The sequence below is a fragment of the Corythoichthys intestinalis genome, chromosome 7 (assembly GCF_030265065.1).
Source record: "Corythoichthys intestinalis isolate RoL2023-P3 chromosome 7, ASM3026506v1, whole genome shotgun sequence".
Lineage (NCBI taxonomy): Eukaryota > Metazoa > Chordata > Actinopteri > Syngnathiformes > Syngnathidae > Corythoichthys > Corythoichthys intestinalis.
In genome coordinates, this window is record NC_080401.1 from 12725483 (window position 1) to 12750169 (window position 24687).

General features: G+C 38.6%; 1 protein-coding gene across 12 annotated transcripts in view; it reads right to left on the minus strand.

Moving 5' to 3' along the window:
* Positions 1-1396: 1396 nt before the first annotated feature.
* The window catches only part of lrrc7 (leucine rich repeat containing 7), a 215818-nt gene continuing 192527 nt past the window's right edge, over positions 1397-24687 (minus strand). For 7 of the 12 annotated variants that reach the window (XM_057841526.1, XM_057841525.1, XM_057841524.1 and 4 more), the window contains 10 exons: positions 22753-23103; positions 22418-22663; positions 19906-20118; positions 15187-15354; positions 12999-13118; positions 12719-12926; positions 12318-12586; positions 11808-11900; positions 6657-6731; positions 1397-4340 (listed from right to left, as the gene is read on the minus strand). In XM_057841526.1, the coding sequence (XP_057697509.1) occupies positions 4230-4340; positions 6657-6731; positions 11808-11900; positions 12318-12586; positions 12719-12926; positions 12999-13118; positions 15187-15354; positions 19906-20118; positions 22418-22663; positions 22753-23103 (1854 nt within the window). In that variant the 3' untranslated portion in view covers positions 1397-4229. Of the gene's footprint in view, positions 4484-6656; positions 6732-11807; positions 11901-12317; positions 12587-12718; positions 12927-12998; positions 13119-15186; positions 15355-19905; positions 20119-22417; positions 22664-22752; positions 23104-24687 lie in introns of all 12 variants that reach the window. The other 5 variants (XM_057841529.1, XM_057841533.1, XM_057841528.1 and 2 more) reach the window with 4 other exon arrangements.

The following is a 24687-nucleotide window of genomic DNA, read 5'->3' on the forward strand; positions in this document are numbered from 1 at the left end:
CTTTCCTCCTTTCCACTCCCGCTCTTCTCTCTCCGTGTCTCTGACTTCTCGCGTGTCATTCAACCAACGTAGTAATGCATAGTAATGCACATTGTCTCGTTGCCAAAATGGTGACAACATCAGAACGGAGAAAAAAAAAAAAATGCACGAAAAACGTACAGATTTTGAACATACAGCGTACACTTTTAAAAATCAGTGCTCACTTGTACAAATTACGCCGAAAACGTACAACTTGACAGGTATGCAATTTTTTGCAGCTCAGTGAATGACTGGTCAGCACAATGCCTCACAGTTCTGAGGTCAAGGGTTCTATCCTTGACTCAGGTCTTCCTCTGTGGAGTGTATATGTTCCCCCATAGCTTCGTGGGTTTTCTCTAGATACGCCGGTTTCGTCCCACATCACAAGAACAGGTAAAGAATGGTAGGTTAACCGAATACTCAATATTCTCTGGAGCTGTGATTGTGAGTGTGTGCCCTGCAATTCACTGTTCAAGGTGTACCCCACCTCATGCCCATAGGAAGCAGGGATAGGCCCTAACACCCCCCCCCCCCCCCCCCAATTCTTGTGAGGATATGCGGTCTGGAAGAGGAATGAATTAATATATAGGGTGTAATCTCATGTTCCCCCACCTCAAGCCCCCCTACCCCCACACTATTTGTGAAGAACTGATTCAGACCTTGATACAAATTATGCTTAATATTTCCAAAAGCAAAATTTGACAGTTCAAACAGAGGTTGGAGTTTGATCAGTGTTTCTTAACAGATTGTGGCGATGAGATATTATTCTGTCTGGTATGATTTTATGGTATGCAATTTCATATGGATGAAGTCTGTCAAGATAGAGTACATTTAAATTGTTATGTTATTTATAATATAGAGACTTTGTAAACATTTTAGGATATAACTTGCTCCAAGTTATATTGTCAATTATAACATAATATTCTGTAATCTTTGGATATTGATGCTCCTGCAGAAGAACTTCAGTTATAATATAAAATTAATAATACCAGCTGAGTATGACAAGTGATTTTACAAGGCAATAACACGAGGACCCAGACGTTGTGCCTTGTGATACAAAGCTAAGCTGAGGATCAATAGATGTCATGGATGAATACAGAAAGATGAAGGCTGCTACAATAATGGAGAGATAGAAAAGGAAGCATCTGTTGAGATGATGAAAGCTACCAACTTAAACCCACCAAACAAAAATCCTTATAATCCTTATCATTTCCTTTTTGTTGTTCGTGCTTTCACCTATTGAACGGATGTATTCCTAAGCATCCATATATCTTTGTTCCAAGATGGGGTGGAAACAAATAAATGACCATTTAAGGTGGGGAATAAACTTAGAACATCATAATGTAAAGAGCCCAGATTACCAATAGTGACATTTTTTTATTTGTACAATAGAGACTTTAATACATTATTCAAAACACCTCTTATATATTGAAAAAAATGTATGTTCCAAAGCCCAAAATAGCTTCAGAATAATTGCTGCACAGCATGTTTTCAATTTTATACATATACTTTTTTTTTTGTAAAAACTGTATCTTAAATCGTATGTACAGATAGTACCTGCAAAATGCATTCTAAACACATATATATCTATATACTGTGTGTGTGTGTGCGTATATATATATATATATATATGTATGTATATGTATATATACACATACACATATACTGTATATACTTCGGCAGTTACAATTCTCTTCATAAATATTCACAATTAAAAGTGGAAGGATTTCAACTTGCATTTGCAAATAAATAATTAAATAAATAAATAAAGAAGGAAAGAAAATAGTGCTGTAAGCTGTCACTAAAAACGGTCCAACTTTAAGAACATCTCTCGTCAGAGGTCAAAGTACTTTTCGTCACACAACAGAAGCAGCATTCAAGTCGAGTAAGTGTATACTGCAGAAAGCATGAGTACATTCACAATTTGTAGGAGTCATTTTCAATTTGATCGTTCACAGCTATTGTATATACAGTGAAACTGTCTCAGCTCTTTTGTATGCTTAACACATAAAAAAAGACTTTATAACCATATACATATATATATGTGTGTGTATTTATGTATATGATATATTTGTATGACACAAATTACAATTACAGTAGAAATACAGTTTGTACACTTTTGGATAGTTCTTGTTTAGGTTTCCATGTCACACTGTGCGTACCTTCATCTATAACATTGCTATAAGATTCATTAGAAAATATTACAACTTTTGAGCTATGCTAATGTATAGCAATATATTTAGAAAGAATTACCTGAAACATGTAGTAAAAATAATTTAACTATTAAACTTTTTTTTTTTGCATCATAATGCCATTCATATTTTAGACTTTTTAGAATTAGATGGTGTTGGGGGCTGTCACTACAGCCACATAACTAAATTGTGCCATTTTTGTGCCAATAAATGGCGATTATATTGAAACATAATGGTATATTGAAACATAATGGTCACCAGATGAAATTCATACTTCAACAAAGAGCACTGGGCATGTAAAGAATGCTTGTTGCCAGATAGTACCATACAGTACATAGACGACAAAACTCAGGACCCTATATATTATTCGTTTTTCATCCTGTGTGTGGTCATTTGTGTGTTGTTTTGAGAATACATTACTTTCTAAAAGACCGCTGTGAAGTATCTACTTGCAGCTGACATTTATTTCCCTCAACTTCAGTTGTCTTCAGGCATTGTCACAGTGTATTGGGAGTCATTGTCTGAGACTGTCCATGAGTATTGTTGTTAAAGTGTTGGGCAGCTATCAGAAGCTGGTTATGTTCTGTTTAGGTCTATTAAAACATTCAAAATGATTCACACTGGTCTTTTAAGCAGAGAAGAGCCTGGGATTTGTAGAATATGCATGCAGACAACAGTTACCCCACCCACAGTAGCCATGTTGCCTCTGGCGCTGTGGGCAGACCAGATGTGGGCCGCAAAAATGTAAGTTCTGGTATTTTGGGCCTGTGTAAATATCACTTGGGAGGATGAAAGGGTTCATATTCAACCAAATATAGAAGATAATTCTCTGCAGTAAACTACAGAGCTGAGATGCCACAATGCAAACATGTCCACTTAACAATAAATAGTGACTTGAATGCATGCTGTGGGTTTATAGTAATTTGTTAAAAAAAGATTTGATGTCGACAACATAGTAGAAATCACGCCGAATTTTCAAAGTGCGACACAAAACATGACTAATGAGAAGCTGTTTATGAGTGTAGCTTATTTTAAAGGTGCATCTGGATCCCGAAAGTGATAGGGTTTGACACATTGTGTGAATGCAGCGTTGCATATACTTTATGCATTGTTTCATGTGTAAACATTAGCATGAGTTGTTCATTAGATGGCACTGCAGGATAAGTTGAATTCTGCTGGAAAGCTCAATGGACAGCGGCTCAAAAATATCAATATTGCTTTAGCTTTCTTCTAGCACAGCAGGTAGTTGAGATAACAGAAAAAAAGTTGTAGTAATTGAGCTTGAATGGGAAAACACAACCTTGTTGTCAAGAAAATGATCATTATACACCCAAAGACATAGGATAGCCAATTTTGTGGCTTGAAAACAATAGGATAAAAATGACTTTAGGCTTCGCGGGGATTCTCCAGAAAGATGCAGCTCAATGTATATACACAAGGCAGATTTTTTTCTTTTACAAAGTTAGTTTTTGTACACTAGGAGCTGAAGTCTAGAACAGGCAACAGCAGTACAGAATCAATAATGAGTGATAAATCAGATTAGAACTTAATGTACAGGAAACAGAAGGACATATTGGGTGCATGTGTTTACAAACAATTAAAATGTCAAAATGGCAACCAAGAAATGGTTCAAAATTTCAAAACTAAGTTTACAGTTCATCTCTATTTACCGACCAACAAAACAGACTGACCATTTAAATGCCTAATTATTAACCCGAACACAAAATCCAAATTGAAGCAGCCCTGTGGTAACTCGAGGATTATCCAATATTCTTTCAGGGTAAAACCAGGTCCCCGCATCTCGAGACATATAGCCGATATGCTTTTACAATATGGCACATGTACTTGCCTATAGTCCAGCAATAGGCAAAAAAATGTCAGCAATCTCTTGAAAATTTTTTTTTTAAAGGCGACTTTTTTTTCCCCAGTTCCACCAGCCTTCAGGAGAGGGTAGGTGGGGTGGTTGGAGATGGTGATGAGCACAGGAGTGATAGTGTGTTTATTTGTTTTAAGGTATTTTTAGGGAGTGCTGCTGTCCCTCAGAACCACCAAGTCCACCGTCCTTTGGAAACTCTTCAGCAGAGAGACGGCTGTCTCATGTTCCATGTGTAAAAAATTATGTCCATTAGCCTGCAAGGCAAACACGCAGCACAGTAAGCAGCATGTGTGTGCGCATGCATGGATAGATATGTAAATTGCAGTTTTCCTTATGTCTATTTGAGTGTTTGTGGAAGGATGGAGGGTCACTGCCATCATTAGCTCAGTAAACATCACTGTTGGGAAAAAAGAGAAAAGTGGAGGATCTACACACATGCTGTTGAAAGAGAAGGGGTAAAGACAAAAAAAAGACATTCGAGATGAATTCAACAATTGTGGAGGGAAGGAGGGAGAAATTAAGGAAGGAAGGAAGGAAGGAAGGAAGGCAGGAAGGAAGGAAATGAAACAGGGGTAGCTATATTTACTTCTGTTTGTTGTATTTTTCTCTATTCTCTAGTTTGTGACCCGTTTGCAATATTTGCATTTGTAAACTCTTCCTTGATGTTGTTTTTTTTTTTTTTTCATAATCTGTCAATATAATGGGATTCTGGAATGTATCACTAATTCTCTTTACTTGTTTGAATGTGGATTGTTGCTATCATGAATCTTTAACCCACAGCAAGGACATAGGTTTGCATAGGGACTGTAGGGATATAATACTACCAAATGTTCAGGCTGTTCAGACTGTCCCCACCAACGTTTAAGCAACTTTATGTGCATTATATAAAGAGTTCACTTATATAGGTAATTTAGACTGTCTTCCTATATGCTGTAAGAATAGAATAGATCCTACTATTATTAAGTGAATTATTTTCATTATGTTCAGACTAACATTTATCCGTTTTCACTTGCTAATTGTGCTGGTCCATTTTTTCCCCTCGCACACACGTTTGATTGGCTGATGACTTGTCCCACCCACCACACAGACACACAGGCACCCCTCACACAGCACCAACACATTCAGGTCAACAACATGCCGCCTCCGAAGAGGAAGATTTGGGGGTGGCCAGCAGCAGCCACTGTAAGTGATGTAAAAAGACTTCAATGTTGTGGAGGTGGGGGAAACACCACCTATTTTGCTACTGAAAGTCCAACCTGCATCAGAGTTACAGCATAAAATTCAATTGTGTGAACTTGCTAACCTGCAAAACTACTATGGTCAGAACAGTCTCCACAAGGAACAATGAAGCAAAGGTAGCCGTCCCTCATTTGGATCATTGTTTGCATTATGTGCATTGTGGTAATGCAACGTGGTGGCTTCAGAGTGCAAATCCCTTTCATTAAAAAAAAAAAAAAAAAAACGGCGAGCTATCCAAGAATGGTTCCACTTCAGGGGGATACTGACATAAACATGAACTGATGTGAAAAAAAAAAATCTCTGAAATGAAATCACACATCCGAATTTCATGAGAGTACTTTGGTTCCAGTCCTCCAGAAGTTGCCTCCTTTTCTTTTTTTTTTCATAAAGGGACTTGCACTTTAAAATATTTCTGAAGTAGTTTTTGAAAGCAAAGGTTTGAATCAAACGTTGTATCACCTGAACCGATACACATGAAAGTTAGTACTAGTCATTAGAGATTTATTTTGCATTTATCATTTAGCCTATCAATTAATTAGGATCACATTCGTGAGAAAAGTAGCCCTGACTCCCCTTCAATACTCTGGTCTTATTGAAGTCCCGTCCCCAGCAAAAAGTGTACATGCAGGTTATGCTGTTATATCATCCCTACCAATGTTGAGAGCAAAGCCCTTGCCCCAAAAGTTACATGTTTTACTGCTTTCACAGTTCATGCTATCGTCATTTCAGTATGGGTTACTTATTATTTTGAGACCTATTTCAGCACATGACTTATCAGAAGAAATACCGTAATACTTTTGATTGGCCAGGTCAGATCCACACTGAGTGGGCAAATATTGCAAAATCAAGATGTGTCATGTTGATACATTTACTACAACAAGGACTAAGTAATGTCATTCAAGAAAAACATTTTTAAACACAGGAAGTACAGTACTGTACAAGTTTTAGGGTCTGCTCATTTATAGTATGCAACCAGATTGTTAAACATTATATACATGTTAATTTAGTTAGTGCAGATCGTGCTTATTTTGCATTGTATACAATGAATATTAATTACAAAATTAAAAAATTAAATATTAGCCCGTTTTAAGTTGCATTTATTGTAGTCTATGTGTTGCATCGGGGAAAAAAATGCATAATAGTTTAACAGCAGCTTGTTTCTAGATCCATTTTAATGTGTGCAGTATATGGCAGTTTTACGAAAATGTAACATGACGTGTCTTTTGTTTTAAGGGAAAGGAAAGTATTTGGGGAGGTTTGGGGCTGGGTATGAGAGGAAACGGAAACATGGTTGATTCTGGTCCATCAGTTGATGAGTGAGCAGCTGTTACCTGCAGTATTTTGTCTCCAGGCTGCAGAGAAGAAGCAGCGGGCCCGTCATGCTGTACCCTAGTAACAAAGATACCCTATAAGTCAAAATGATACAACGTTAGGACAACACAGGGACACGATGGTTTAGAATCTTTGCCTTTCTTATTCTCATCGTAATATCTACCCCCTCCACAAGAAAATAACATGTCTGCCAAAAGTATAAGGGAAGCTAAAATGCATTCTCTTCATTCTGATTCTAGAGATGCATGCAAGTATATTTCTTAGAAATTGAAATACAATTATTATACACATTTAAATAAGTAAATTTCTTACACTTTACTGAAAAAGCAAATTTTATAAGGGAAGAGGTAAAGATAAAAAACTAGACGCATCAAGTAGAGAATGGGGACAGAACAATAGGTGTGAAATAGGGAGTCTGTTGGGCATAGAATAAGGTAGTGGGAGGGCAGAAAGTAAATTGTTTTATATTTTCTTAAACAATCCAAGGCAGAGATTATAAAAACACCAACATCTTTTCACGGATTGGTGAAAGATGATTTGAACACAATGTGGGGCAATGTGGCTGTATCAGCTCAACGTGGTTCAACAGGTCGTGCACCTGTTGAACATACGACTGAGAGATGGGCCATTTAGGAAGCGATGCCAGTTGATAAGAACTATACTCCGCAATAATGACAGTGCTATGCCTCACCTCAAAAACAAAAACAAAGTAAACACGTATAGATGCACACTGCACAGGGTGGACGCTTAGGAAGTATTAGTTCACTTAAAACACTGGCATTAGGACAGTGAGCCTCATAATAGTTGTTATAAATTTGATAGTGATTATTTGAAGAGAAAAGGTTGAGTTTTCAATTTCAGTTGCCATTCAAGCACAATGAAAACCTACTTCTATAGTGTCATATGGAGCTCACTGTACATCACAAATTTACAAATGTGCTCATTTACAGGTGAAGTTGTGAAGCGTTAGTCACATGAATATGGGACAGAAAGCGACCGCATGCCAAAGCATGTATACATTTTGACATAGTACAACATATTTCCTATGCTAACATCAACATCAATAATGTTTTAATTAAAAAATATATATATATACAACAAAACTAATGTTCAGCTCCTGAAAAAGGAAGGGAATAAGGGAAAGTATTGTACAATTTATGTTAGAGACATGGGTCAAATATGCATGATCTAGTTTTGAAAGGGGCAAAAAAGCTTGTTAAAAAATTACTCATCCGTGTTAAAATAAAGTGTTTCAAACATTTTCCAAGCACCGGCTGTCTCGTCAGTTTTCAACTTCGCAATAAAGACCAACAGAATCTGTGAAATTTGTCCACATACTGAACATGACAGCTTTCCTAAAATAACTTTTAACAAGCAACCACACTTTGTCCGACTGAATGTAGCTGCACGTGCCTGTAAACGTGCCAGGTGCAAATTTAATGTGGAAAAGTAGAACAAAAGTAGTAAAATAATGTCTATCGTCTGTTTACTAAAACACCATTTTGTGAAAAGTTGGATAAGTGCAACTGAAACTTACCTGTCTACTGTAAAGTTGTGAATTGTTATTATGTTGTAAACAAAAGATCTCCAACCCCCAGGTCGGGGACCGCTACCAGTCAGTGGCACATTTGCTATTTATTAATGAACACATTCAGGCCGAATTAACTTTGGACTGTGGCGGTTGATGTACCAATCTGCCTGTCTTCTCTCTATATATATAATAAGAAAACTGGATAGGATGTCGTCATAGCTTTCCTTTGGAGGTGGCATCTATTCTTTATATCTATGTGCGCTTGCGAAGACTGAAAAACGGACGTCTTTGGACAGCTTTTTTGGGGAAAAGGCAGCCTGACGAACTAGAGGAGGAGTCTACAACCTCGAAGAAAATGAAAACGTCTTTTACAATACCAAGAATCATGCCTAAAATATGGGTTTGCCGCAACAGATGACTCTCAGGCGCAAAGTCTACTCTGCATAACATGTGGCCAAAAGCTAGCAAACGAGGCAATGAAGCCTTCACAACTGCTTCGAAACATAGGAGACTACGCACCCTGGATCAATGTTCCCTCTAATTTTTCATGTGTCAGAGCAAACACACAAGATCCATGAGCACACTGAGGACCACTGTGAGCAACATCAGATGTGTATGCCACACATGCCTATTCAAAGCCTTGGATCATAGTATGTTACATGGCTTATTAAATGGGCTGCGTAGCGTAAGTGAAGTGAATTGTATTATTGGCAGGACACCTGTTGCTCATTAAGATAGATTGCAAAACGGTACAGAAACCAAATTTGTTGGTCTCATTACCTAGATTATATCAGTTCGAAAATTAGATATTATTTATTCCAGTAACACTTGCAAAAATTGGCTGCGGAATGTTGCTTCAGTAAGCCAGCACAGGACTCTTGCTCACTTTTCACTCTTTATTTTTCTCCGTACCTACCCAGGTAATGCACCCCACAACTATGTATAATCGTGGTGTTGTAAACCACCAATGGGAGCGTCGCGTTGCCATATCGAAAGCACCAATAGGAGCGTCGCGTTGCCGTATTGAACGCACCAATCGGAGTGTTGTGCTGACAAATTACTGCGGTGCCGACAGTAGTCCTAGTGACGCTACAATACGCTCCTGTTGACCCTCATTTTGTGCTCTGCGAGCGTTGCCACCTGTCCCTTGAAGGAACAATCCGTAATTGGGAATTAAATGTTGCGTTCCGTATTGAACCAATATGGAATATATATAATAGATACTGTACATTTGTATGCATTTTAGGAGTTTTGGAGATGTCTCTTTTTTTTCCTGCCTGTACAGCTTTGGGCACGAGGAGGGGGCGTCCCATATTTCTATTTCTGAAAGGTTGCAAACCTATGCGCTGCATATATTTTCTTGAGCGCTGAGAATGCGCAAGCAGTGCGTGATTGCACACGTGCGGAGCTTAGAGGGAACATTGCCCTGGATTACTTTGGAATTTTTTGAAAGAAAATAGCACGAGCACGAAGGACAGAAATAATTACAGGTAGTCCCCTGGTTACGAAGAAGTTCCGTTCCTACGCTGGTGATGTAACCCAAATTTCCACGTAAGTCAGAGTTAACTCGTTAAGTACCCCTAAATCTATAAATAACTATCCAAAAAGTTCAAAAGTATTGTGTCTTGTCTAATGATGGAGGATGCACTGGCCTCTGGTGGCACCGTTGGGTCTGACTGGAGTTTCGGCTTTTATGACTGATGAGAAGACTTTTCCTGGTACACCAGACTCACCGCTGTTCCAGCTATTGAGTCTGGCTACCATTCAGCGGATACAATTTCTTGGGCAGAGCAAGCCACAGCAAACAGACAGCGGAGTGGACCAATCAGCGACAGGCAGACGTGACGTTAGTAAAACGACGAGGGCAGGACGAGGGACTTGTGCGCGGAAGTAAACATACGAGGAGAGCGTAGTTTATTCAACATGGCTAGCGCGAGACAGACCGTTGTCAATGACTCGTGTCGATGTGTTTTTGGTAATTTAAAACTGATTTTACCGTGGATTGGAACATACTGGACTGTCTCAGAAAATTAGAATACACAATATTCTAATTTTCTGAGACAGTCCTGTACATTTATCCACCATTTAAAGCAGGGGTGTCCAAACTTTTTGCAAAGGGGACCAGATTTGGCGTGATTAAAATGTGGGGGGCCGACCTTGGCTGACGTCCTTTACATAGAACAATATACAGGACTGTCTCAGAAAATTAGAATATTGTGTATTCTAATTTCCTGAGACAGTCCAGTATTCTCGGCTCTCCTGTTCACCATCTGTGTTGTTGTGGAGATGACTTCCGACGCGCAAGAGTGACGTTGCTCATTAAGAACACGTCACACAAATAAACGAATCTGATTTGTCGATTGATTTTGTACCTGCTCGAGAGGTCGTTAATGGGCTGGTTCCCAGACTTTTCTCTCAGTGTTTGAAAAATACAGGGAGAACAGTCTGGCCGTGCCAGGCAAGCGAATACTCAGACGTCTGACATGGATAAAGGATAGCTGCGCTCTGGTTTGGCCCACATACGGCTCTAAGTTGTTTCAGCTAATATATGTGTGCGTACACATTGTAATTAAGTTTAGAGCTACAGTTTGTGATGTAATGTGTGAGTGATTTGCTATGAGAATTGTCAATACGTTAGCATTCATAGCATTTAAGCTAGTGGCTTTTGTTAGGACACCTAGGCTAATTTTATCTACTAAATTTACATATTGATCAGAGTAGATGGACGTATGAACTCTACGGAATTGTTTTGTGTCTTGTTTTATTGTAAAAAATGTGTGTCGTTTTGAACAGACGTGTATGTGTGTAACAGCTTTATAAATTGTCAAAAGTGAAGAAAGTAAAAAGTGTCAAAAAGCACAATTGCCTTGTGTCCTGTCTGTAAAGCTGAAAAACTTCACATTTCGTGGGGACAGAACACACAATATTAAAAAAGTAAAGTAAAAAAGATACCGTGACTGTTAATGTGACTACAACAAAACAAAACAAAAAATGACTGGAGACAAAATGGGAGACTCCGGCATCATAAAGTCGAAATTGTGTAAATCGAGTTCGTCGTAACCCGGGGACTACCAATAGGGCCACCACATCAATAAAAGCGAATGCACTGAGAGCATCATACCTCGCAGCGAACCATATTGCTAAAGTCAAGAAACCTTTCATGAATGGAGAACTTATTATACCTCTGACGAAAGATATTTGTCGTACTTGCCGATCTCCCACCACACTTAGATGGGACCATCTTGTCTTAACGAAACAAGCTCAAGCCTCTCAATGATTCAGCGTATAGTGAGGTGCATTTTCCCGGCATTTAACACTCGTTTTTAGCCCTGTTGTTGTATTTTATATTTCTTGTATTTTTCTGCTGCGCATTGCTGGTCCATTAAAAAAAAGGCCCACATCACACCAGTCCATGGTTCAAAATAGGTTAGGGACCCCTGTTGTAAACCATATTTTCGCCAACATTGCACCTATGTACTTAAGCAAAGTCCACAACTGTTCCCCAAACAAACACACAGGCATCACAAGCAAAACATGCTTTAAAGATTATTAGTTTCCATTGCTACTCTTAATCAAATGGCGAGGTCATGGTTGCCTGGCAAGTTGCTTCGGGTCGTACCATGTCAGAGGGTTTGAAGGGGTTCCCCTGACCGCTGATGCCACCAGAGATACTAAAACCAAGACCAGGGTTCTTCTCTATTCTCACACAAAGCTAGAAGCAAAGGAAATAGACAATTAGAATTTACATGCAAGCAACAAAGTTGCACTGAGTTAAATCTGCCACTATCAGAAATTTGGGCCTCAAAATAACGTGGCCAAAAATGTGTGTGAAAATGAATGTGAGCTTGTCATAATGAAATGTATGTTACTGTTGAGAAACCAAAAGCAAACATTTTGAATTGTATAAATGGTAACTTAAGCTGTTTGAGAAAAAGAAAACAGGTTTTAAAGTTTAGGAGTTACTGCCAGAGAATTACAGTCTGTAACAAATTCCAAGAGATAACAAACATTCATTCTAATCCAATAATATCCAGAATATACTCGCCCACTGACCTTCAAAACTGACCTTTTAAAACTGAAGCAGATGTGGCTGCTTCAGACAGACAGATGAGGTTAAAGGGAAATGTACCTGTTCCTGGAAGCCATCCGTGCTCTTCTGGCCTTTAGTTTGGAGAAGACACCGAGCGCTCTGAGGCCGCGGGTTGGTGTGAGTTGTCACAACAACCTGGTTGCTATGGGCCATTCCCTGGTTGCTGTGGTAGTGGGGGTTGCTAGAAGGGTGTGGAGGCTGATGTGACGTATGGGAGGTATGCAGGTTGTACTGGGGTTGGTTTCCAGATGAGGATAGGGCCATGGGCAGGCCAGCACTTGAGTAGACCTGGCCAGGAGTGTTAAGGGCTAGATGGAAAAAAACAAATGACCATTGCACTCTTGCGACTACACATGCAATTCAACTCTCCTGGGAATATTCATAGTGTGAACGCTCAAAATAATCGGAACCAGACTCCCATTTGATATATCAATATTTACCTTGAGGCATATTTCCTTGATATTGCCCGCCAGATGGAACAACTGATAAAGGCATTCCTGGCTGATACTGCACCCCCTTATTCATCATTCCACCATCATAACCCTGCTGGCCAACCATACGATGAGGGGTTGTGGCTGAGGAAGATGATGATGAAGTAACAATCATGGTGTTGTGTGATTGGTGAGGAGGGTTGTGAGAGTGGCCTCCCTGGAAAAACAGGAAGGAGATTTTAGCCAAAGGGAGATGTTTATTCTTTCTTTCATTTATGCTGGCTCTCACCTTTTTGATGAGGTTGTCAGGTGGGACATCTCTCCTGCCAAGTGAGTATGGAACCCACTGATTGCTTCCTGACACACCTTCTTGGTCGTTATCCAGCATAGCAGACTGCTGAGAGGGGGTCTACAAGATTAGAAAAAAAAGACAAAATATCATTTGTTAAGATTTGAATTCTAACAGAGATACACAGAGACATAAACAAATAACAGCATCCCATTGAGCTTATGTGATCGCACTTTTTGTTTCCTTGAGCCTGAATAATAAGATGAACTTAATATTCACAATCAAAATGGTCTTATTAACCTCCTCAAATCTGGCATCCACGTACATGGACATTACATTTTAGGCCATGGACGTGAGGTCCACGTATGTTGACAGCAGGTCTTAGGAGGTTGATGGAAATTTTTGTTAACATTGATCAAATCTTCACCTTTATTCCTGCATTTAAAGTGTACCTCCTGTGGTCTCAGTTTAAAAAAAAAAAAAAAAAAAAAAGTAGTATATGGTTCCTGGAGCAACATAAATAATAGCGCAATGGATTTATATAGCACTTTTCACAATTGTCAAAGATGCTTTAGATTGCATTATTCATTCATTCCACACTAGGTGGTGATACGCTGCTATTGTAAGCCACAGCTGCCCAAGGGCAGACTAACAAAAGTGAGGCTGCCAATATGCCTCATTGGCCCTTCTGACCACAACTAACTACTTGTTCTCGCACTATCAATACTACACAAGGACACAACGATAAAGTGCACAAGTTGGAGCTGGAATTAAAGCCCCTTTGATTAATGGATGACCCACTCAGCAACTTGTGCCACCGCACCGTCCTGTTGTACAGTTTGATAAATATATGGTGTTATAATACTTATGTCTCGTCTTTTATTTTCCAAAATTATCCTCCTGGTTAATGTTCATGTGTGCCACCAAATTAGGAATGGATGTGATGTCAAGTTCAACCAGCGATATTGAGTGATATACCGGATTGGTATATTGTCATACTTTCCACAATCAAAAGAACTTTTTAGAAAAAAAGATTTCGGCATGCAAAATGAGTGCTTATCCTTGTCTTTTTTTTTTTTGCTTGTTATTGAGACATACATACATTGCATGAGCCGGGACTGCCGGCAGCATTTTTTTGAATGACAGATTCGGCTCTCACCTCATGGCCCTTCTGACCTAGTTATAGCAAATATAGTTGTGTGCATGAATATTAACCAGGGAGATGATTTTGTCAAATACAGGACAAGACACAAATATTAAATCAGATATAATCAAACTGTAAAATATTGCTCTGGGAACCGTATATATTTTTTCAGCTGACCACCATAGGTAGGCTTTAAGGTTCTCCCATGAAATGTCATCCCTTTAACACTGATTATGAATGCAGATTAATGAACGCATTTTCCCATTTATATTGTTATGAAAATCATGCATTTAACTATGCAAGATCTGTTTGAGTTTATAAGGCATGGATGCTAATCCTCAAAATCCTGCAATAAAAAAATAATTACTGATCTAAATCTTTTAATGCGAAACAATTCCTCGTGAATTTATTTTATTTGTTTAACAAAAACTTAGGTGCTGAAAAGTACATTTTTTTGTGACCGAGGAAACCTCCAGCATCATTGTAGAATTTTTGAAGCAACAATTGTATAATATTTCTATCTATTTTTCGGTAGAAAAATAACAAAAAAAAGCAGTCTAAAAATATGTCTGTTAAGTCCGCACCAAAAAGTATTTCATCATCTTTTACGTTGTCGAATAAAATCTATAAGGGCAAGTTAAAATTTCAATTTAACTAAAAGTTTGGCCTTAAATTGTTGTATTAGTCAATGTGCTGTTGTGACTTTCATCCTGCTCCATCAGTGTGTTGCTCACATTATAGCACGATGTGATAGGGCCAACAGCATCTAAAGAGAAAGTTAACTCTTTTACACTATAGACTCAAGAATCCACATAGAAACCGATTGGAATACAGATGCACAACAGTAATAAAGACAACACAATTTCAGTGTGTTTGGTAACACTGCTCAAATGGGTACTTCTTTCTGCTTATTTTTTCTCCAGTAGTAGTTGTCAAACAATACTATGCAACATTGGTCATCCTTAAGGCAACAATGATTAAAGCCTGAACATATATCTGTATCGTACAGTGCCATGGGCTCACAGGTCCTACTTGGATACTCACAGCAGCAGCAGATGGAGGAGGAGGTAGTGGCAGCCAGCGGCCAGCAGGTGGCTCATGCTTAGCGTTATTGTAAACGTTAAAGTTCAAAGTGCTGCTGCGCCCCTGGCCGTGACCCCCGCCCTGACAGAGCATGCCCAGCGTGAGCATATTGTGCTTTAGGACACCACTCTGATTGAAGAAGACAACATCACATGACATGGGTGAATGGAGAGAGATGGGAGGCGCGGCCAACAAAGAGGGCTGCAGCATGGGGAAGACACACTGAACTCCACAGACATCAATAACGCTGATAAGAAACACATAAATAGTGCAGAGATGCTGAAAGCACAGAAAAATGTTAGCTAGTGTCTGATTATACACACAGTGAATATTGTGTCATACAAGCAACAATTGGTGGACAAGGTCATTCCAACATTAAGAAGCACCTTAATTGCAGGTCCTTAAATTTGTTAGCATGGGACACTCATCTAGTTACTTACTGCAAATCTCACATTCTATTGTTCTCCAATTAGTTGACTGGATAAAATAGGTCACTAGTGGACACACCTGGTTCAATTAAAATGTTTAGAGCATTCTCAAAAGCAATTTACACACATCATGTAGGCGTATCTGTAACACCTTCCCTGCGAAATTTGGGCAGTGTGGCTTATATTTAGGTGCGCCTTAATAGTGCCGAAAATACGGTAATTAACTTGATGTTTTTTGTTTTACTATTTCTAATCCAATTTTTTTTTACCGTAAGGGTACCCTTGTAAATGATGTATAAAGATTATATGAATATACCGTATTGGCCCGAATATAAGACGGCCCTGATTATAAGACGACCCCCTCTTTTTCAAGACTCAAGTTTGAAAAAAGACCTTTTGAACATCAAATTAATTTTTGTAAAGAAAATAATTACAGTACATCCGAAACAAATTATAACAATATATTTGAGAGAAAAAGCATTTTATTTTGCCTCGTTGAAATCTTAATATCTGAACATTTAAATATGTAAACTAAAGTGCAATCACATTCGTAAATGAATGGCTTCTGGTTTTTCAAATGTAAATAAACCAATGTATTGTGATAAAACAACAAAATTGCAATAACTACAGTTACAGTTAGACTTCACTTTGATGGTCAATGCAGTCTTGAAACAAATCTGAATAAGGAAAAACATTGCAATAAAATAATGCAAACTGGTTAAACTTGAGAGTAGCTGAGATCTGTCATGACAGAACATCGCTTCAATGATATCTGGCGCCATCTAGCATCGTGAATGGGGAGAGTAGCTGAGATCTGTAATGACAGAACATCACTTTAATGTTATCTGGCGCCGTCGTGAATGGGTATAATGTCTAGACCGTGAATATAAGATGACCCCCTCTTTTTCAGTTTTATTTCAATGCAAAAAACACGTCTTATATTCGGGCAAATACGGTATTACTTGTGATATTAGTAATAAACACACTGTAAATTGCTAAATTCAGTTATTGTTATAAAACTATGTGTTTTCACATATTGTAACAACTGTCACACACAGTTATAAATCCTCTTTAGCGCTCTGATTCTTTTGACAACCATTAACCTTTTGCCTTTAATAACTTTCAATAGGTCTTATTGCAAGGAGTGAAAAATATCATTAATACTGTATAGCAGTGGTCTCGAACCCGGTCTTCAAAGGCCTGCTGTGGGTGCAGGATTTCATTCCAACCAAACAAGATGACGACACTTTTACACCATTCTGGTATTTTACAAGTGGAATCAGTTGATTGCAGTCAGGTGCTGCTAGTTTTAGCAGAAACCTCATTGGTTCAACTATCCGTGCTGGATCGTCAGGAACAAAAACCACGACCCACAGCGGGCCTTTGTGGACCGGATTGGAGACCACTGCTGTATAGTGTTTTATAAGCAGTGTTGTTAATCTTACTGAAAAAAAGTAATTAATTATAGTTACAAATTACTTCTCCCAAAAAGTAATTGCGTTAGTAACTCAATTACCTGAATGTAAGAGTAATTAGTTACTTGGCAAAGTAATTGGTGATAATTACTTTTTTTTTTTTTTCCCCCTCAAAAAAAAAAAAAAAAAAAAAAACATTGGCCACACTATGTGAAGTTTTTTGTGGAGGTTTTTGGTACAATTGGCCCGAGCCCAATTCTTTACCCTAATTTACCCTTTACCCTGAATCAACTGTTAAAAGTTGTTAAAATTGCTCCCATTATTGCATTAGTTCCCTTCTCTCTACTTTCGACATATGAAAGTTTTAAAACTGTTTCATCATTTAAAGATAGATTCAAGTCAAGATTTTGCCGATTTAGAAGTATTTTAGATAAAAAGTTACTTAGGTTCGCTAGGAAGGTTCTCTACAACAGAGCCGTCCTAAAAAGCCTACTGCTTTAAGATGGCGGCTGTCTACTAACTCATTTAGTGCCATGTCTGTCATTTTGCATCTAGTTTTATCTATATACAGTACAAGTGATATCTACCATGTCTAACATATCTACCATAACATGCGGGCGTAGTTTGTCGGCTATCGGCTACAACATGTATTATTGGAGCTACCTAGCATCGCGTTTGCTCGGCATCACAAATTTCTTGCCTCCTCCCCGCTCCTGCTCTGCTCTGTCATCTCGGGGAGTCCGTCTCCCTCAGACTTTTCGACCAATATAGTAACGCATAGTAACGCATGCCTTTCCGTCCTCAGTAACGGTAACGGCGTTGCCAAGATGAGAAAAGTAATTAATTAGATTACCCACTACTGAAAAAAATAACGCCGTTAGTAACGCCGTTATATTGCGTTATATTGTAACGCCGTTATTAACAACACTGTTTATAAGCAGTGTTGTTAATAACGGTGTTAGAGTATAACAGCGTTACTAATGGGATGTGGAGGGGCTCGTTACTTGCCTGGCACCGCCAGACAATTCTTCCTGTATTTTTCAAACACAGTCTGGGACCCATTTCCTTATTGGCCTCTCGAGCCAGAACGAAATCATCCGTGCAATCAGATTCGTTTATTTGCGTGACATGTTTTTAAGGAGCAATGTCACTTTTGCGCGTTGGAAGTCGTCTCCACAACAACTAAGATGGCGAACGGGAGAGCCAAGAATAGGTTCCAATCCGTGGTAAATTCAGTTTTAAATGACCAAGAACACATTGAGTCGCTAAAACCCACAGTCTGTCTTGCGCTAGCCATGATGGATAAACGTCTCCGTTCTCCGCTCTCCTCGTATGTTTATTCCCTCGCGCTAGGTTTTCCTGTCGCTTTATCAACGGCACGCCGGCCTGTCGCTGATTAGTCCCCTTCGCTGCCAGTTTGCTGTGGCTTGCTCCGCCCTGGGAATTTGATCCGCCGAACGGTCGCCAGACTCTTTAGCTGGAACAGCGCTTAGTCTGGTGTACCAGGCAAGCTCGTTACTACAATTTGGTTGAATGAAACGCAAGTTGTCTGATTTTTTGACAGTTTCCTAGGAAAGCGCAGCGCGCTGGGGGGGAGGAGAGAAGGGAGTGGTGACACCATTGCAAACGCGATGATGATTGACTAGGTGGCTTGGAGCGTTAGCATAGCATTCTTGTTATCGTTAGCATTATCATTAAGCGTGAAGAGTGTCATCTTAAACTCTCGGGCAATTTTTTTTTTTTCTACATACAGTTTGTGGCATCCAGGTGGGTACAATTAAGTAAAAATAATGTACTATTTTCCTGCTGAGTGTGCATTATCATCACCAAGTTGGCCTTGTAGACGCTACAATATAATGATATATGTTTTTTTATTATTACTAAAAACAGCCACTTGCCCTAAACATTTTTTGAATGACGTTTCCATGAATCTTGTGTGATGGCTTTTAATCAAACCAACTAGAGCAAGGATAAGAGAGGCAGAAGATTCAGAGCTTCACCTGAACATTTCAAAATACATCTATATATACTAGGGGGCGTGACAATACGCACAAGTCACGGTTCAGTACGTTCCCTACCTCGGTACGGGGTTCGCGGTTCGGTGCGGGTTCAGTACAACAGGAAAAACAAAAAGGCTTGTTTCTCACAGAATTTGAACGTTAGAAGTTTGTATACTGTTACACTGTTATATGGGTAAAAAAAAAAAATTAATGTAAAAAGTGTGACCTATGTTTTTTTTCTTTAATGAAAAAAATCAATGCAATTCAATCAGTTAATAGAAACGTATTTGATGTGAAGGATTTTATAAAATGTATAAAATTATAACGTGTAGAATATGAAAAGTAACATCCGCTCCTTTGCTGAGTAACTAATTACTCTTATAATGAAGTAATTCAATTACATTTTGGGAGTAATTTGTCACTAACTAATTACGTTTTTTTTATGTACGATTAACAACACTGTTTATAAGTAACATAGGGCAAAGCTGTAGCACGGCAGTAAATGGCTTTTAGCACTTTATTAAGCCACAGCAAAGTGTTAAATATATTTATCCTGATAGTTATACGATAAATATATACATGCCACACAAAATTGATATCAGACTGTATTATGACATGGCTTAGTCAACACTTTCTCATAGTTAGACTGTGCGGTAGGTTGGGTTGACGAGTGGTGACAGTGTGGAGTGGACACAAACATGCTACCAGACACACTGCATCTGGGCAACTCTAAACACAAACCTGCATCAATTCAGACAGGAAGGGCTTCCATACATTATACATGGTGTATGTATGCGTGAGTGTGACATCTCACATGTGCATATCCTTTCAACGTACCCTGTCCAGGCGTTTGGCCTCGATGTGCCTCAGCAGCTGTTGCCTCCAATCAGCAGGCATCTTTGAGGTGATGTCTTCAGGCTTCTGTGGTACCACAGGTCGTACCTTGATGGTGTCTTCTGAAGACTTCTCTGGGCATGTTGCCAGAGTGTAGTCAGGAGGCATCTTCTCCAAGAGGGCAGCCATGGTGGGGCGAGCTGACACTGGACGTGCCTAGTGGTTAAATAACAGTCAACTGGACTGACATTACTATTTTACTCATCATTTTAAAGGGATCCTGGCACCGATATTAAGACTTGTAGTTCTTAAAAGATAAACGTTGCTATGAGTTAAAATAATTTGATATTAAAATCCCTCTTGATGTTTACATTTTTATACAATTTGTAAAATTAGTTTAACTTGTAGGTCGCCATTGTTGTTGACGTCTCAGAGCGGTGACGTCACATAGTCACTCTGCCGGGTTGCTAGTATAATTCTAGCAACATAAACATGTCATCTGTTCAACCCTTTCAATTTGAACCCGAGAGGATCATTAATGAGCATGACAGCGCTGTCAATATTTCACATAACAGGTAGCAAAAGCAAAATGAACGGGTAAGACGGGATGAGATGAGACGAGACAAGAGTCGGGGAAAAAAATTGTATTCTGCCAAAATGTGCTACACCGGCAAGGTCTACAAGAGGCGAATTTGACACTCAAAGTACTACCCTGCGCTTTCAGCTTGTTTTGATTAGATGCATACAAACAGAACATACAAAAGATGCCTTAAGAAAATACTTAAACATAGTAATATCAAATAAGGGTGGTTTAAATATGCCACGTGACTTATACGGTCAACAGATCAACAATCTGCATTAAAGCTACCACAAGAAAACACAGTCCTTAAAAGCATGAGAGGGAAACCCATCCAAATAATTATGAGACGATGAAAAGGTAATAAAAGACTCAATAAAACACAAATTGTAAGTACTCTCCACGTTTAACCAATGACTGCATAGGTTGGACGTCTCAAAATGTAGACTACGTCATTACCCCGAGCGTCCATTGCGCGCTTAAAACATGGCACCCTCTGAAAGTCAAAACATGTACTAAATATTATACATTTTTAAATCAATGGTAATATTTTATGTTTTTCTAATAACATATTTTAATAAAAGAGAGCAATTGTTGCTTATTAGAGCCTACAAGTCATTAAGTCCGAAATTTCCTTTAAATATTCTCCATCATGGTAAAACAGACATTGACAAAACAACCCGTTTGCTCTGTAAAGAGACACTTTACTTAGTGCTCTATGTAGTGTAAATGGATGAAGACACAAAGTATACACGGAATAGAAAGGGGAATGTAACAACATGAATTTTGGTTGCACAGAGACTAAGTGGGTCAGACATCTAACCAGTGTAAAACTGGAGCTGATCGTTATGGTGTGTGATGTGGATATTTTTTCTCAAGCCTTTAAGATTTTTACATGTAGTTTTAAATTCTGAAAGAAGAAGGCATTAGTCACAAGTGTTCTATGTTAGTTTTAAGTGCAGTTTCTTTACTTTGTCTTGCATGTTCGTTTCAAATCAACCACTACAGTGATTAGTAAACGTTTGGACATTGTCGCTATTTGGGAAAAATCTGATGCGCAAAATTTTTTTGAGAGAATTAACTGAAAATACTCTGTGACTAGACGCTGGTTGGGTGTAACATTTATGACAAATGTCAAGATTTTTAAAAATTGGATTACTGTATGTCAAAATGCAAAGACTGGCTGGAACAGCTTGAGTGTATAGTTCCAAGAAATGTAAAGTAACAGTAAAATAAGGTTTTTGCTTAAGGAAAAATAACAGCTCTTGAGGAAACAAGTGCGATATCACCTGGACAAAGCCTGTTCAAATAAGTCATATAAATTACAGTTAATCCTTACAAATTCATTTCTCAACATATCTCCCGGACCATATAATTTCCTCTGACACTCAGGGAACTAGTATTATAGCTTACTTAGGTTAATAATAATAGCTGTAAATTCTGAAGGGTTTTCAAGTTGTCATTAGCCCTAAAAACTCAAATGGTACAAATTCGTGAGAATAGCAGTGTTGGCAGTATATTGAATCATTCATTGTTTGGTAATCAAATGTCTTTTACTATTTTTTAAATTATTATGTTATATCCCGTGACTGGCTGGCAACCAGTTGCAGGATACAAAACCCTGCCTCCTGTCCGTTGTGATAGGCTCCAGTACCCTCACGACCTTCGTGAGAATAAGCAGGATCAATAGTTTACTTATATCGAGCGTGAGGGAATGATACTCTACATACATGAATATGAAGGCAAATATGCCCGTTCAACTTGACCCGTTTGTGGCATTGAACATTTTTAGAGCCTTATTTTTATTCTTTTATGGATTTTTTAAATGTACAGTATTATACTGTACTGTATGCTGGGTTGTAGTGATGAACTCTACAACATATTGAGACAGCATTCATAATGGCGCTAAGTCTTGCATTATTTACTGAGATGAGACACCTGGGATGTTCCGTAGGTCTCAGTACTGTAGCTTCTAGCAGACAGGGGACGACGTTGAGTCAAGCTCTTGGTTGGATAACCAGTCATGGGTTTCTTCTGTTCCTGGTAGCTGGGATAATCATCATCATAGCGTCCATTTCTCTTGTTGTGCATCATTTGATTCTGGTTGTCTACTATGTTGGCAGAATGGTCCATGGGGGAGGAATAAGCAAGAGCTCGACTATAAAGTGGAGGGTCCCCCTGGTGCTGCACAAGATAAATGAATACATTAGTTTAACTTAAAGAAAACATTGCTTTTCTTTATCTCTGATGAATATTAATTTCCTTTTTCATACTTGCTGTCTGTACTGAGCTTCTTGCAGTGCCTCCTGCTGAGCTTCGTGGACTCTACGGAATAAAGCAAGTTCGGTAGAGCTCACCAGTGAGTCTGCTCTTCTCAAAAACCCTGGCCTAGATCGTAGCGATGGGATTGGTTGCTGTTGCTGGGTTGATGAACCATCCTGATTGACTGGTGATTGAGGAAAGGAAAACATCTCCAGTGGTGGATAAGCACGATACCGAGGGCTCACCAACTCCTTGGGTAATGTCTTTCCAGGTTGATTGATGTACTCCAATGCTTTTGATGAGTGGTTGACATAATCTGGTGTATTGGGGAAAGGGGGAGGTGCCCGCCGGTCCACAGTCACCTGATTGGTTAGAATTGTTGACAGTGAGTAACGGGTGATTTACATAGAAATTAATGATGGACTGGGACAACATTTCAGGCTGGCAGTCTTTCAACCATCCAGGCCAAACGCGGGTGTGTGGGTTACACAAAGGTGACGATACATATATATATACATATACCTATATATAAACACAGACAAGACTGAAAAAGCAGTTTCTGCCCTTGCACTCCTCTTTAAAAGATACTGCTATATTTTAAGCCAAAACAACTGTTGTGTTTGATAGCACAATATGTCTATATGCTGCCATAGCAGATTCATGGCACACTAAGCCTCCGAACTATTTTTAATTTGTCCGTTTTACCCTGAAAAACGCCCTTTACAGACGTCGCGCAACCGCTTTTGTTTTAACTTAGCCATAAAAAGAAGGTAAGTAATTATATTTATTATTGAAAATGTCTGTCATTTTTAGCTTAGAATCATTAATTGATGTCTAATATTTAGTTTAAAAAAAAAAAAAAGACAAAAAAATTATTCACTCGCATATTTTCAACTTTTAAGCAAATTACATCACAATGAAAAATTTGGTGTCTGTAAAATAGTCACGGATGTCTACCTCATAACTATAGCTTAATTGTATTTTTTGTTGTTGTTGTTGTTGTTGTTACTGTCGCATTTTCCCCGATATGTTAGATGATAATCGATTCAAACAAACAAAAAAATTTTTTAAATAACCTTTAAAAGGGTAACTATATGAAAAAGAAAATCTCAACCACTCCTTGTTGTTTGCGATTTCTGCATCGCAACCCTTGTTATATCACCATGTTTCACCCATAAAATCCCCCCAAAATGTGGCCATTCACAGCTGTGTCTTGGCACTCGGTGATACATGCTAGATGGAGTTTTGGGATCGAAACATGGTATGTACGCGATAATGTCTCATTAAAATCGTGGCGTCTTTAATTCTACTCTCGCGTGCTGTTATTATTTTTAAAAAATGCCCTTCTGTTCTAAATTTTTCTTCCCCCAGAAAATAGAGATTTTAAGATTTCCAATGATGTATCACACGTGCATATTGGACATTTTTTAAATTTGGCCAAATTGGGGGTCTCAGAGCAGAACTTCAAGTCACCTGAGTGTTTTCCGCTATATACTGGACTGTCTCAGAAAATTAGAATACACAATATTCTAATTTCCTGAGACAGTCAGGAAATTAGAATATTGTGTATTCTAATTTCCTGAGACAGTCCTGTATATATACACAGGACTGTCTCAAAAAATTAGAATATTGTGTATTCTAATTTCCTGAGACAGTCCAGTATACCTGTATATATATTATAGTTGTGTGTGTGTGTATTTATGTATATATTAGGAGTGTATGAAATTTTTGAGAATCGTGTAAAAGAAGCGTTGGTGCATGGTCAAACCTATGATATTTTGAAAGTACAACCTTTTGTAAGTATTCCTACCAAATTTTAAGATTCTAACATGCTGCTTCCTTTGGGCAGATTTTTGAATAAGCTAGGGACAAGGATTGAGTGAAAAATGGAGAAAACCATTTTTTTGCAGTGCATTCGTGCAGTCCATACCTCTGTGGCTGCCATA